This window comes from Globicephala melas, chromosome 16, assembly GCF_963455315.2.
Source record: "Globicephala melas chromosome 16, mGloMel1.2, whole genome shotgun sequence".
NCBI lineage: Eukaryota > Metazoa > Chordata > Mammalia > Artiodactyla > Delphinidae > Globicephala > Globicephala melas.
The window spans coordinates 79,707,225-79,722,736 of NC_083329.1; the positions used below are offsets into that span (position 1 = coordinate 79,707,225).

The 15,512-nt window shown below is 49.1% G+C and overlaps 1 protein-coding gene across 3 annotated transcripts in view; it reads left to right on the plus strand.

Annotated features, from left to right (window-relative positions):
- The window catches only part of PCNX2 (pecanex 2), a 273,314-nt gene that overhangs the window by 236,557 nt on the left and 21,245 nt on the right, over positions 1-15,512 (plus strand). For all 3 annotated transcript variants that reach the window (XM_060285936.1, XM_030839645.2, XM_060285935.1), the window contains exons 26-28: positions 2,454-2,707; positions 10,397-10,630; positions 13,856-13,968. In XM_060285936.1, the coding sequence (XP_060141919.1) occupies positions 2,454-2,707; positions 10,397-10,630; positions 13,856-13,968 (601 nt within the window). The remainder of the gene's footprint in view (positions 1-2,453; positions 2,708-10,396; positions 10,631-13,855; positions 13,969-15,512) is intronic.

Sequence of the window (15,512 nt, forward strand, 5' to 3'; positions counted from 1 at the left end):
GTGGCATGCAGGTTTTCTCTCTCTAGTTGTGGCGCGCAGGCTCCAGGGCACGTGGGCTCTAGTTGAGGTGCTCAAGGTCAGTAGTTGTGGCGCGTAGGCTTAGTTGCCCTGCGGCATGGGGGATCTCAGTTCCCCAGCCAGGGATGGAACCCGCATCCCTTGCATTGCAAGGTGAATTCTCTACCATTGGACCGCCAGGGAAGTCCCAAAAGGACAGAAAGTTTTATCCCTTACAAACACTAATTACGAGAAAACTAGAATAGCTGTATTAATATCAGATTCAAGACGAGGTATATTACCAAAGTACAGATATTTCATCATGACTGCAGAGTCAATTCACCAAGAAGACAAAACAGTCCCAAATATGCATACACCTAATAACAGAGCTGTAAGGAATAAAAACTGAGTAGGTGAGTTACAACACAATTTACCTGAATGAAAATTTTAAAACACAATATAAAAAAATTGATGGAGTACAACTAAAGCAATTCATAGAGAAAAACTTACTTTTTTTTGGTGCTTCCTTTTTCCTTCTGTCAATAACTAAGGGCTCAATTATCTTGATAAAGATACAAACCACCACCACCACAGCCAATAACAACTACCCCAGTTGATTGGCTGTCCTTCCTATCTTCTCTCTTATTTCTTTTCTTCTCTTCACCATGACTTTGGTTTAAGTGGTTTGTACTTATGGTTATTAGCACCTGTTACCACTGTCCTGTCATCACTAATTCGTTCCTTATCCTCTTATCCTCCTAGGGCAGCCCGTCTCACTGTTGAACTCATAAAATGACCTTTGTTATAGTAAACGCTATACCCTGAAGCTTTTCCCCATTGGTCATAATGATGCCCTCTGGGACTACAGAGAAGATCAAGTTCACATTTCCACCACACAGCCCTTCAGATAGTTGTTGAAGAGGACCATTGTCTCCCCCGAAGTCTTCTTTTATGCAAAGTCAAAGTCCCTGGATCTTCTAGTCATTCTTCAGTAACATAATTTGAGTTATTTTACAACCCTGTAGCTTTCTTGACATGTAACTAACAATCTGTATGATCTTGTTCAAATCAGTATTATTATTATTTTTTAATGGAGAAAGTGTAACTTGCCCAAATCATCTAGTTTTATTTCGTTTTATCAGTAACCCTTTATGTGTAGCATCCTAAGGAATAACGCGAGGTCTGTTCTGCCTCTTGCTGTCCCTTTGTTTTGGTCGCATCAAGATCACATTCAGTTCTCAAGTGTTATCCTAGTTCGGGTTCATATGTTCAAAGAAATTACCAAAGTATTTGTTAAGTATGCTACTATATATTAATGAACTGTGTGCCTGGTTTTTTGAACCAAGATGGAGGACATTCCGTTTATTTCTACTAATTTTCTTTCTTTCTTTTTTTTTTTTTTTTTGCGGTACGTGGGCCTCTCACTGCTGTGGCCTCTCCCGTTGCGGAGCACAGCCTCTGGACGTGCAGGCTCAGCGGCCATGGCTCACGGGCCCAGCCGCTCCGCGGCATGTGGGATCTTCCCGGACCGGGGCACGAACCCGTGTCCCCTGCATCGGCAGGCGGACTCTCAACCACTGCGCCACCAGGGAAGCCCTCTACTAATTTTCGATGTATTAGTTTCAGTCTGCCAAAGCCGTTTGGCGAGACGTCCTTAGATTGTAACTCTGCATTCCAGGAGGTACCAGTAATCTCACGTCATTAGCATACTGTATATGTTTCCCCTCAAATCATTAACAAAAATATTAAAGAAGATATGGTGTCTCATTCAGCAAAGATCATTGACACCCGTTATCCTATGTTTTTAGAACTATCTCCTTTGGAAACGTGTTCGGCTCACCCAGTGCTCACAGACATGGGAGATGAGGTGGTGCGCTTTGGCTGTGAAGCTCTTCCAGGACACCCCTCCTGGTAACACTTCAACATGCACCTAGCTGCTCTCAGACCTTTCCACCTGGCACTTTCTTTAGCCTCCTATCTGCTTAGCCATGACCTGCAGGTTTCTGGAAAGGGGAACTCAAGGATATAGCCATCCTGCATTTTGGCCATTCTCGTCCACAACCACCATGAGAATGTGTCTCTTCTAAGGAGATGAGAATCAGAAGGGATATGGATGAATAAAAGAATTAATGATTATGGGACTTCCCTGGCGGTCCAGTGGTTAAGACTCTGTGCTTCCAGTGCAGGGGGGTGTGGGTTGGAGCCCTGGTCCAGGAACTAAGATCCCACATGCCGCGTGGCCAAAACAAAAAAAGCAAAAGAAAAAAGCATTAATGATTGTAAGATGGGTGACTTATTTGGGGGTACTTGTTTGAACTAAGAACTACACAAATCTCCTGATTTCTAAACTCTCTTCAGCATCTTTCCCTGAATAAGGGCAAAGGGGAAAATCCATTCGAAACGGAGATTATTCTACGACCTCTTTACAACTGCCATCGTGTTTGTCACTCTGCCAGGAACCTACTGCCAGCAGAGGGAGGTGGAAGCCATCACAGAGGGTGACGAGGATGACAGAGGTTGCTGCTGCTGCAAACCAGGTCACCTGCTCCACCTGTTGTCCTGCAATGCCGCCTTTAACCTCCGCTGGCTCACCTGGGAGATCACGCGAGCGCAGTACATCCTGGAGGGCTACAGCATCATGGACAACAACGCGGCCACCATGCTGCAGGTTTTTGACCTCCGAAGGATCCTCATCCGATACTACATCAAGGTACTGCTCCGGGTCCCAGACCCTTGTCTGAGTAATGATGCTGGGCTGGCTCCAGAGGCTCCTGGAAAGCTTTGGAAAGAGCTTAGGAAGCTTCTCCACAGCTTGTGCATCAGAGGCTTAGCTAGGTTTCGGGGCCACCGGTTTCGTGAAAAAGCCTCGAGGGCTTTGGGTTGGCCTGACGTGCATGCCCCAAGTCCTGTCCTAAGCCTGGGCACGAAGAGGTAGTCTGTTTTCTTGCCTGGACCTTCTTCTCCACTTTTAACATCCCATGAGTTGCTTGACAAATGGAAACATCCTGGAAATATGACCAGACCTCAATGTTTACGAGTTATAAGGATCAGTTTAGAGGCTCTGCAAATTTTTACCTTTTAGAACCAGAGTTAATTTTTTAAGCTCATGATACAAATGCAAAAATAGAGTTAAATGATCCAATCAGGATTAGCTATGACAGGCTTTTCTTACTTACTCGTACGGGGACTAGTACATTTTTCAGTTGCTCGGTACCTACATCTGCTCAACCTGTATTCGGCCTGAGAACATGTGCTGGTTTTGAATAAGTCTCCTAGAGGAGACTTACGTGAGACTTGACCAAGGATGCAGCGTGATAATAGGGGCGAAAGTGTTTTCTGAGGGGGACGGGACGGGCGAGGGTGTCTGTGGCTGAGGGTGTCTGTGATGGTTCCTATTCTGAGGGACTACTTTGCATGGTGAAAGCCCTGGGTGGTCCTCAGAGGGGTCCACATTTTAATGCCGTTCCCAAGCTCATCCACCTGACACCCCAAACTCTCTGCCGGCTGAGGCTGAGACAGGTGGTCCAGCAGAAATAAGGAAAGAACAAAATGGAAAGGTAACACGGGCGCCTGGAGTTTCAGGAATTTCCATCAACTAAAAAGGAGGACGTTTAGAAATTGGAAATAACTCCCGGGGGGAGCCCCAGCGTCTGCAGCAATAGCTGCGAAATTGTTCAGGAAGTAGCATTCAGACGATGAAAATCAGAAGGTTAAAGAACTCCTAATGACTACACCCCAAGGTCATTGCAACAGGAGATGTTGGTGCGACAGAGATGTTCTGTGGCAGAATATTTAAAACAGCTCGAGCAGTTCGTGCTCACCACCTTCGTGTGTGCTAGACGGATGCAAAACTTTACATCCAGACCTCACACAAAATGATAAATGTTTGCCCAACCTCACACAAATTGGGGAAGATTTGGGAAGTGAAGCAGGAAGTTGTGATCTTTTGCTGCGCGACTCCATGTTTGTTCCCTTGGCCGTTATATCTGAGACCCAAGAAGTTTTTCATAGAGTCAGCTCTTGGGAAGTTGGGTCTATCAGCTGGTATTGACTTGGCAGTGGGCCGTGAAATGCCAGTGGCACACGCAGGAAGTGTGTTCCTCTCACACGTAAAAGAAGCTCTTCTCCAAGTCTTCAGGGATCAAGGTCCCTTCCAGCTCCCAGCTCCACCATTTTTAGTGTCTCCCCCATCTTAAGGCTTAAGTGGTTGGAGAGAGGGACACAGAAAGTGAAGGCCAAGGGCATGCACAAGCTATTCCTTAAGAAGTTTCCTGAGGGACTTCCCTGGTGGTCCAGTGGTTAAGAGTCTGCACTCCCAATGCAGGGGGCCCCAGTTCGATCCCTGGTCAGGGAACTAGATCCCGAATGCGTGCCGCAACTAAGAGCCCGCACGCAGCAATGAAAATCCTGCATGCCGCAACTAAGACCCGGCGCAGCCTAAATAAGTAAATAAATAATAGATTTTTTCTTTTTTCTTAAAGAAAAGGAGGTTCCTGAAAGGTACCACAGTACACTGTAGCTGTGTCCCGTTGGCCAGAAGAGATTGTCATATGCCAGCTTCGAGGGGGATCTAGAAAGGGTATTCTGGGCAGCCATGAACCCAGACAGAAACTGTGTGTCATGGAAAAAGGGGAAAACAGATGTTAAATGGCAACCAGCTCTCTCTGGTGCCTCCCTCCCAAAGGAGAGGGTCCCTTGAGGACCCGCTTTAGTTCTAGGGGGCGACAGGATGGGGTCATTGCAGGGGGGCTAGATCCAGGGGCCGACAGCAGCCGTGCCAGGGCTGGGAGCTTACTCCGAGGTGGCAGCTGGGGACAGTCTAGATGGGCCAGATGGATGAGCCCCGGAGCCACGTGTCTCCTTGGTGCCCCAAGAACAGGGCAGAACAGAAGGGGCAATTCAAGACGGCGGAGGAGAAGGACCTTGAGCTCAGCTCCTCTCGTGAAAACACCGAAAACACAAGCAAGTGCTGAACAGCTATCGATAAAAAAGACTGGAAGGACAGGACAAGGCTGTGTGTGCCGCCAGAGCCCTCTGCGGCTCTCTCTGTTGGGCTTTCCTACGCATGCGTGGCTGCATCCCAGCCCCCTCTTCCTGCGCTGCTCTTTCAACCTGAGCTCCCAGGGCAGCTCCCCCTCACATTCTCCCTGGGGTCCGGGCTGCCGTGTGCCTCCCCGTCCTCTGAAACCTTCTCTCTTTCCCTTCTGGCAACTCGCTGCTCCCTCTGTGGGTCCCCAGACCTGAGTGTGATGACTTACCTGTGGAGGTGCCCGTAGTTTTTAGATGAACGAAGGTTCCAGGTAATGCAGAATCTGAGCCATCCAGTCTGGACGGACGAGATCCCGGTGTAGGCAAGAGTCTGCAGGATCTGCTCCAGGCGTTAGTGGTGAGGATGGAGTTCAAGATTGAGCCACGTCCCTGTGAAGCTGGAGCTCCCCGTAGACGGCTTTTCCATGGGCCAGACGTGTGGACAGACAGGCCTCACACGATGGGGCCAGCAGGTCGCCGAGTGGGTGAGAGGGGAGAACGAAGAGCTGAGGTGCCCCCTCTGGGGCCACCTGTTTGGCTTTTCTGGAAGCCTGGGGGTGCTCCATGCCAGGACCTGCCTTTTGATGTCTCTCACCCTCTCTTCACAGTCCTCCTGTCCTAATGTTACAGGGAAGAGCTAAATCTGACTCCACGTTTGGATCTGTTTCTGTTACTTTAACCTTTGCTTTCCGCTGCTTTGGTTCACTGAAAGGATCCTGTCTGTACACAATGGCCCGCCTCAGGGAACCCTGCCCCTCTGCCTGAAGGTTAAACCAAAGTGCCTTTGTTCAGGGCAACCTCCGGCCCCTGTCCACTGTGCATGGCTGCAAGAAAGAAGAAGTTAACACACCCCCTGCCCGAGGCTGGCCGTTCCAGGGGATATTGGCAAAACTTACGGCCTTTTTACTTTACTTCCTCACCCCTCCCCCTCTCTGTGCTATAAAAGAAACTGGCATCCAGACCCCGATAAGATGGTTCTTTCGAGACTTTAGTCTGCCGTCTTCTCAGTCTGTCAGCTTTCCGAATGAAGTCGTCTTCCCTGCCTCAGCACCTCGTCTCCCGATTTATTGGCCTGTCGTGCGGCGGGCAGAGTGAGCTTGGACTCGGTAATGCTAACTCCTGGCAACATGCCTCCTGATTCCCTATACGTTTTCTAAAATGACAGTTTGCAATCTGATAAACAAACCCAGGATAACGTGTGAGTGGTGGAGGGCTGAGGGAGGCCCCCAGAATCCGCCGGGAGACAGTGGGCTTGTGGGAAGACTGTCCATTGACCTTGTTTTCTACGAGCGGGCAGTGATGCCAACGTGAGAGCTTGGCGGGGGGGGGGGGGCGGGCAGGCAGGAGAGGCGCACAGGGCGATGGTTTGTGACCCATCGGGTGATTCCCAGGAGCCAGGGGACAGACCTGCGGCATCAGGATCCCCCAGCCAGCCAGATCATTACAGATTGCCACGTCCTACCCAGAAATTCCCATTCTCTGCACCTGGGGAGTGCCCCGAACACCTGTATTTTGAACTAAGTTCCCTAGGTGATTTGGTATGCAACTAGGCTTGGGGACCCCTATAGACATTTGTGCTCAACGGAGACAGAATCAGTGCTCAGGAGAGGCTGAGATTTGGGGGCAGATAGATCTCATGGTACCTCCTGGTAATTCACATCAGCACCAGTAAGGCCTGTTCACACGAGACTTTCTGTAAACATCACGCTCAGTGCCTTCCTACCCTTCGGGGACCGGCAGCTCAGAAAGTCTGCTCATCTCCCTGATACAGTTAGTTCAAGGAAATTTCAGGAGTGCTGAGTGCCTGTGACGACTGAAAAAACAGCACTTTAAGGTAAAACCAAATGAATATATGTCAGTCCACTGTATAGCGCAGGGAGTGTGCTCTCGGTGCTCTGTGAAGACCTAGATAGGTGGGATCGGGGTGGTGGGAGGGAAGGGATATACGTGTACATACAGCTGATTCACTTCGTTGTACAGCAGAAACTAATGCAACATTGTAAAGCAATTATACTCCAATAAAAAAAATTGTTTTTCTTCTTTGGCCTAGGCTACTCAGTGAACGAAATTGCCTTTGTAGCCCTGAACTGCTTCAAGTTTCAGGGGTTTGGTTTCATTCTTTTTATTATTTTTATTGGACAGAAAGAAAAGCTTGGAATAATTCCTTTGCACAAAAGGATTTTTTTTTATCCTGTAATAAACTGGGTCAGTTCTCACCACCCTCTATGAATATATTTGAAATCATTTCCTTTCTGACGACTGGAGGTTTTCCCTGGTGCCTCGTCCATCTCTCCTCCATTCATTAGTGATTAAAACCCTCTAGCCATCAAGAAATCAGCTTTCTGTGAGGGCCTGCTTTCCCAGCCAGCATGGTTTCTGCACAGCTCTTAGAAAGGAGATACGCTTATCACCTGCCCTGCAGGATACGGTGGAAAGTACCCGGGGACGTGGGCCTGCCTGCCAGGTCCCCCTCTTAGAATGCGCTGTCTGGGAGAATATGCTGATCTACGATGAAAATGAGAGGCCAGGAGGATCCCCGCTAGAGGAGCCAGATATGGTGAATTAATTCAGAAGAGGCCCTGCTTTCAACACGGATCAGGTTCCATGCAGTCAATTCGTGTCACCATCCTGACTTAGCAGTTTGACTTAGTGTGAGATCCGTTTCATCCTGACAGATTCTGAAGGATTTCACACCGTTCATTGACAGAATTTCTGCCTAAATAAAGGGGAAATGGGGTACGGTTTGCAGCCAGTTGGAGTGGTTCTGTTTCCTCCCAGTGAGAGGAGTTGGTACTGACTCCGAGGGAGAGCCAAGCGTTCCACTCAGAAGCCAGCGCTGCAAGAGTTTGCCAGAACTAGAGGAGGGAGTTTGAGCCTCTGGGATTCAAAGTCCTTGTTAACTATTCTGATTTCATCGGCGGAGGGGTTATTTTCATTCCTCCCTAGAAACGAGCGAAAAGGTTAGCGCTCAGCTTTCCATTTTTGTTTGTTATTTCTGTCTGGTACACGTGATTAGGACATATCGAGGAAGAACTCGACCAGATGTTTGCTCGAGCCAGGTGTTTAGACAGACCAGATTTCTGTCTTGCTTTTGTAATTGTCAGCTGAGAAGCCGTGCCTTTGATCACGGTCACGTTTCCTCTTTGGCTCGTGACTTTGGACCGAGCACTTAGACCGTCTACCTCATAGAAGCTTTAAGTTGCCCCGCCAGCTGGTAGAAAATAGAACACCCTCCAGAGTCTTGATTTACGTATTTGAATATTAGATGTGCACTCTGGTGACCATGGGAGATTCAGCTGTCTCCTCTTTTCCGAATGCCCTGCTCGAAACCTCTCCTGAGCTCTGCTACTGCTGCCCGCCCTGGGCCTCAAGCTTGCGGGGTAGGTAAGTCATAGATGCCAAAGATAGGATGATGATTATGATTTTTGCACACGTCCCATGTGCCAGGCCAGGTGCTACCTGCTTCGTATGCATGATCTCATTTTAAACCTCAAAACAGTGATGAAGAGTGGCCGTGATTAGTGCCTCTGTCTTTTGCCCCTCTGCTTTCAGCTTCCCCTGGCCTCTTCCTCCTTTCCTCTTTCCTTCCCTCCTTCTCTCCCTCCCTCCCTCCCCTGAAGGGGTTTCCTAAGGCCAGCAGTGCTGCTTGGATGCAAAGCTGCAGAGGTTGGGGAAACATGTGAGCTACTGAATTTTGCTGTCTGCGGACTTCATGCTTCCGCTCCCCCGCTTGGGGGTCAGGTGGATGATGGAGCCTAACAGAGATTATGCCCCAAAGAAGGAAGACCACACATCACGAGCCACAGATGAGCCTTCTCCAACATGCAGGCTGCGCTCGGTCCTAACAGCAGAGAGAGGCTGAGTCAGGCATTTGCCGTGGTTTTGCCCAAATCCAGAGACCGCTTGTGTCTGTCGGGTCAGCATTCAGACTCCTGCAGGAACCTGAAATCAGGCACCTCGGCAACCTCTGACCTTGGTGCTCTGGATTTCCCGTCCCAGCTAAAGGGAGGAAGAGAAGGGGAGCTGGGGGGTGCTGCCTAGCAAAGGGCCCCTCTGCCCACTCACCTCCGTCGCCTAAGCCCTGCTCACGTTCATCCCGTGTGCATTACTTTCTGTCTTCTCGCCTGGCCAGAATGCCTTTTAGAATCGGAGAAGGCATCAGGGAAGGGTTGGATTCTCTGGGAGCACGAGCCACTGCCTTCTTTGCATCAAACGCCACCCCTGCCCCTCCCGTCACTCTCCGTTTGCATACAGGATGCAAGCTGTGTTCCCGGACCCATCTCAGCCCCGGTGGCACCAGCCACTTCCCTTTTCCTGTGATAACGCAAGTGGAGTGGGGTTGCAAGGGACTTGTCCGTAGATGCTACCGTCTGTTCCTGATGTGTCCACAGCAGACTTGGATTTTTCTTTTTCTCTGTCACATGTTTACTTCTCCAGGCTGGATGCTAGCCTTCTTGAAGGATGAACTCATTCAAAAACTGTGAGATGGCTTTCAATAAATCTGTAACTCAGAATCATAAAACCCGAAGGTGGCATTTTCCCCATTTGGATTCATAAGTGGAATGTCTGATGAAGGAGGACACATGGGTTATTTTTGAAGACATCACAGATGCCCATTGTCTGGGTACCCAGGATTATGTATACGTGTGTGTGTGTGTGTGTGTGTGTGTGTGTGAACAATTTTACATCATAAGTACTTTCCATAAGTACCTTGTTGCCTTAGCTCATGACACACTCTGTCTGAGGCCCTGGAGGAGGACGTGCCCTGATCTCTCCGAGCAGCATCAGCCCAGCCTGGCTTCCAGGAAGCCTAAAGAAACCACGATGCTTTTGTGTGCATCTCTCAGAAAGGATGGCGCTGGCTGTCATTCTTTCACACCAAGGAGATTCTGTTCTAGTACATTCTGCTAGCATGCTCCTCTTCTCACGTCCCTCTTCCCTCCACTGACTCTCAAGAGAGAACATTTTAAAACATCTCCAGTGGGTTCTGTGCATTAAATCTAGCAGGGGGCTTCCCTGGTGGCGCAGTGGTTAGGAGTCCGCCTGCCGATGCGGGGGACACGGGTTCGTGCCCCGGTCCGGGAGGATCCCACGTGCCGTGGAGCGGCTGGGCCCGTGAGCCATGGCCGCTGAGCCTGCGCGTCCGGAGCCATTGCTCCGCAACGGGAGAGGCCACAACAGTGAGAGGCCCCCGTACGGCAAAAAAAAAAAAAAAAAAGAAAGTCTAGCAGGAAAAACAAATGATACCACCTGTGGGGATCTCATGTCTCATACCTCCCTGATGTTGATTTACTCTATGAAGTATCGTTGGAAAAGTCTTTCTGGCTTTGGAATGGCTATAAGGGCTCAAAATTTTGCTTTCTCTTGGCAGAGTATAATATACTATATGGTGACGTCCCCCAAACTGTTTTCCTGGATCGAAAACGAATCCCTTCTCAAGTCCCTGCAGCCCTTTGCCAAGTGGCATTACATTGAGCGCGACCTTGCAATGTTCAACATGAACATCGATGACGACTATGTCCCGTGTCTCCAGGGGATCACTCGAGCCAGCTACTGCAACGTGTATCTGGAGTGGATTCAGTACTGTGCACGGAAGAGGCAAGAGGTAGGCAGGGGAGGTGGGGCTGAGGAGTCGAGTGTGAGTTTAAAAAGGAAGGAGCCATGTAAAGACCATCTCTTTCTTTTCTGTTTTTAAAGTTTAATTTAATTTATTTTTTACACGGCAGGTTCTTATTAGTTATCCATTGTATACATATTAGTGCATACATGTTAATCCCAGTCTCCCAGTTCATCCCACCACCTCCCGCTGCCGCTTCCCCCCTTGGTGTCCATACGTTTGTTCTCTACATCTGTGTCTCAATTTCTGCCCTGCAAACGGGTTCATCTGTACCATTTTTCTAGATTCCACATATATGCGTTAATATACGATATTTGTTTTTCTCTTTCTGATTTACTTCACTGTGTATGACAGTCTCTAGATTCATCCACGTCTCTACAAATGACCCAATTTCGTTCCTTTTTATGGCTGAGTAATATTCCATTGTATATATGTGCCACATCTTCTTCATCCATTCGTCTGTCGATAGGCATTTAGGTTGCTTCCATGTCCTGGCTATTGTAAATAGTGCTGCAATGAACATTGGGGTGCATGTGTCTTTTTGAATTATGGTTTTCTCTGGGTATATGCCCAGTAGTGGGATTGCTGGGTCATATGGTAGTTCTATTTTTAGTTCTTTAAGGAACCTCCATACTCTTTTCCATAGTGGCTGTATCAATTTACATTCCCACCAACAGTGCAAGAAGGTTCCCTTTTCTCCACACCCTCTCCAGCATTTGTTGTTTGTAGATTTTCTGATGATGCCCATTCTAACTGGTGTGAGGTGATACCTCACTGTAGTTTAAATTTGCATTTCTCTAATAATCTCTTTCTTATACTATAGACTATAATGAAATAGATGCAAGGAAGGATACTAGTATTTGCTTTTTTTAATATATATAAATTTATTTATTTTATTTATTTTTGGCTGCATTGGGTCTTCGTTGCTGCGTGTGGACTTTCTCTAGTTTTGGCGAGCGGGGGCTACTCTTTGTTGCAGTGCGCAGGCTTCTCATTGCGGTGGCCTCTCTTGTGGAGCATGGGCTCTAGGTGCGCAGGCTTCAGTAGTTGTGGCATGCAGGCTCACTAGTTGTGGCACACGGGCTCTAGAGCACAGGCTCAGTAGTTGTGGCACATGGGCTCTAGAGCGCAGGCTCAGTAGTTGTGGCGCACGGGCTTAGTTGCTCCGCGACATGGGGGATCTTCCCGGACCAGGGCTTGAACCTGTGTCGCCTGCATTGGCAGGTGGATTCTTAACCACTGCGCCACCAGGGAAGTCCCAGGACACTAGTATTTGGATAAGTGTTTGTTTAATAATTAAGCCAAATGAAATGGAAGAATTCATATACCACGTCTCCAGTGAAGGGGCCTTGAAGGTACGTTTTCCTCTTTACTGTGTTCAGCGTCAGTGCAGTGTTAAGCCTCCTTCACGGTTTCAAAACTCTGGACAATTCTTTGTTTAGAGTTACTTTTTGAGATTTCCGTACAGAGTATATCTGTGCTGAAATGCAGAGGATTTGCTGAACGTGTTGAATCGTGGACCAGCACACTCTGTTTAGCAATCAGACAGTCCAAGCTACTCCCGCAGGTTTGTGTGTGTGTGTGTGCGCACATCGTTGCTCACGTGCTGAGGACACTTCTGGGGATGAAAGCAGCCTCTTAGAAATGAAACCAAGGACAATGACATCTTAGAAAGGAAGACAAGGAAGCAGACAAGGAGGAGAAAGGGGAGGTAGGCAAGTGGAGGGGGTCGGTCACCTCTGCTTCTCTGGATTTGGCAAGCTTCTCGCAATGTGTTTTTGAAGGAAGTGGTAGATCCAGTTGAAATGGCCTTCTCAGCAGCTGATGGGGTGTGTCGTGTGACCTGTAGAGGGTAAACCAAAGTATGACACTAGCCCAGGTCCTTGACCTTTGCATGAGTGATGGAAAACAGGTGGGAGAAAGGGTGGGTGGCAGAGTCTGCTTCCTCCAGATGCAGCCAGAAGAATGTGTGTTGAGATCCTAACCCACGCTGAGCCTCTCCTGGTGGCTGAAATGGTCAAAGAATCTACTGATTTTCCTGGCTATCCCCACAATGGCGGCACTCCTCTTTGCTCAGCTGGCTCATAAAAATGAAATTATTTCTCTTTTCTTGCAAAAGAGACTTTAAGTTTAAATTCCTTCTGCATCTCCCCATGCCCCTCTTTTTAAGCTATGAATGACCCCCCTTCATTTAATTGTTGGAGTTATGGTCAGCTCCGTGGGCTTCTTGTTGTGGAGGTAACAGAAAACCCTCATTTGCACTTGATTCCCATACTTCTCTCCCTGCTGGTGTGCCTGTGCCCTGCATTGGACACGGTTAAGGTGGGCATTGGACAGGGTTAAGATGGGCGTTGAATAGGGTTAAGGTGGGCATTGAATAGGGTTAAGATGGGCGTTGAATAGGGTTAAGATGGACGTTGCACAGGGTTAAAGTGGGCGTTGAATAGGGTTAAGGTGGGCATTGAATAGGGTTAAGATGGGCTTGGACAGGGTTAAGGTGGGCATTGGACAGGGTTAAGGTGGGCATTGAATAGGGTTAAGATGGGCTTGGACAGGGTTAAGGTGGGCTTGCACAGGGTTAAGGTGGGCGTTGCACAGGGTTAAGGTGGGCGTTGCACAGGGTTAAGGTGGGCGTTGCACAGGGTTAAGGTGGGTGTTGCACAGGGTCAGGTGGCGGTTCATTTGACTGCAAGCTCTCACCATCTTCCTGACCTCGGGGTACCATATCCACAATTCCAGGGAAGCAGTCCAGCCAGCCTCGTGTTAGTCCCTTTACTTTCCTAAGGTAGTTTCCCTATTGAAATTTTTCTTTTTCTTTCTTTTTTTTTTTTTTGCGGTACGCGGGCCTCTCACTGCTGTGGCCTCTCCCGTTGCGGAGCACAGGCTCCGGACGCGCAGGCTCAGCGGCCATGGCTCACGGGCCCAGCCACTCCGCAGCATGTGGGATCTTCCCGGACCGGGGCACGAACCCGCATCCCCCCAGTTGGCAGGCGGACTCTCAACCACTGCGCCACCAGGGAAGCCCCCCATTTAAATTTTTTTTCCACGTCCAACCTCAAGAGAAACTCAGGAAGCAGAGTTTCCCATCTGTCAGGTCACTTTAATGGGGCCCGGGTGACCACCGTGGGTGACACAGGGAAAGCCTCTGCATTTATAGTTGTCTGTTGGTCCAGAACCCACGTGAAAGCTGAATTAACATCCTTGTTCTTCCAGCCCTCGAAGCACCTGGACAGTGACGAGGACTCTCCTCTGGTGACTTTGTCGTTCGCACTCTGCATCCTGGGCAGGAGAGCTCTGGGGACTGCGGCTCACAACATGGCCCTCAGGTACCTGGGGAAGCAGTTGTCACAGACACCAGTTGGCATTTTATACGTTGGGCAGATTTTTGTCCATCGTTTTCTTTATTTTAAAGTAGACTGCTCCTACTTCTTCCGGAGTGTTTTCTCCCTAATAAATCACGTTGGGCCTCTGAGAAGACTTTTTTTTTCTTCACAAAAGAAAATTGTCACTTCTGTGCTTTAACGCCAGCCCCTGCCCCGCACTGACTCTGTGGGGCTTTGATGACTGGATACTGCTTCTCCTGTTTTTTTTCAAACTCTCTTTCTGCAAGTTTCTCTTCTTAAAGAACAAAACAATTTTGTGTTTAGCCTTAAACTCTCTCCTGGCCCCTTCCACCCTCCTTCACCCTCGGTCCCTGAGGTCTTGCCTTCACACACAAGCCCCTGAACTGGCATCGCAGATGGAGCTGTGCTCTTTGCCCCGACCTCCTCCTTCTCCAGGGAAACCGCCCTTGTGAATTTCACAGTCACCTGCTCATGGCCCCGGCTGGTGGCCGTGTCACACGCTGCCCCTTTGGTAGTTAGCACTGTGCACCAGATGTTCTAGATTCTGCCTGTCCGTCAGAGGCCTCTTGATCGGCGCACATGAAAATCTCCCAAGGGGCTTGTACATATCCCGATGCCCAGGCCTTAGCCCAGGACAGAGCGATTACATCCCGGCCCCTGCGGGTGGACCACGCGTCGGGACTTTTTTAGGGCTCCCCGGGTGCATCGACGTGCAGCCGAGGCTGAGAATCATACAGACCCAGGGAGCTGAAAAAGAAAGAGCTTCTAGGTAGTGGTTTCTCCTTCACTTGGACTTTCTTCAAGATGTCTGTGTTGTATCGTTGATCCGGTGCTCTGCAAAGCGGTCCTTCTGATACCCTACTTGAGTGTGTGTGGGGGTTATTAGGTGGGATGACAGGCTGCTTAAGGGCAAAAGCCACATGTGTGCTTGTTTAACAGCCGTCACAGTGCCTGGCCTTTGGGTGAACAAGTCCAGGGAGACTTGTCAAAGGTGTTTCCGAATGCCCTTCCTGCAGGGGATGGCTCTGAGTCATTCCTGTTGGCGAGCCCTGGACAGGCGTCCTCCGTGACGTGTGTGCATTGGTAAGGGGTGACGTGATGTGGTTGGCAGTCCCTCCATCCCCCTCTGGAGGCTATAGCCTTGAGTCACTAAGAGGAAAAGGTGAGAACCAAGGTGGTTGGAATTCGTGACAGCTAGTCTTTCAACACCCACATCCCAGAACTTTATGGTTTTCTTCATAGATGAGAAATGCTCACCAATTAAAGTATTGTGTTGATCTGTGTTCTAGGAAATACTCCGGGGAGGAGCTGACCTGCTTCTAGCCCCTCTCTTCCCTCCTACCTGACTCAGCCTCATACTAGACCCAGGCAGTTCCCTCTGTGGTCATCTGGGACTGAATCTGATGATTGAAAGTCTAGCAGAAGCCTCCTTCGTGGGCTTTGTGAAACAGTCCCCTATAATTCTGTACATAGGGAATACTCTTTGAGAAGGGCCTCAGAAGATTCTGGACTCTACATCACAAAAT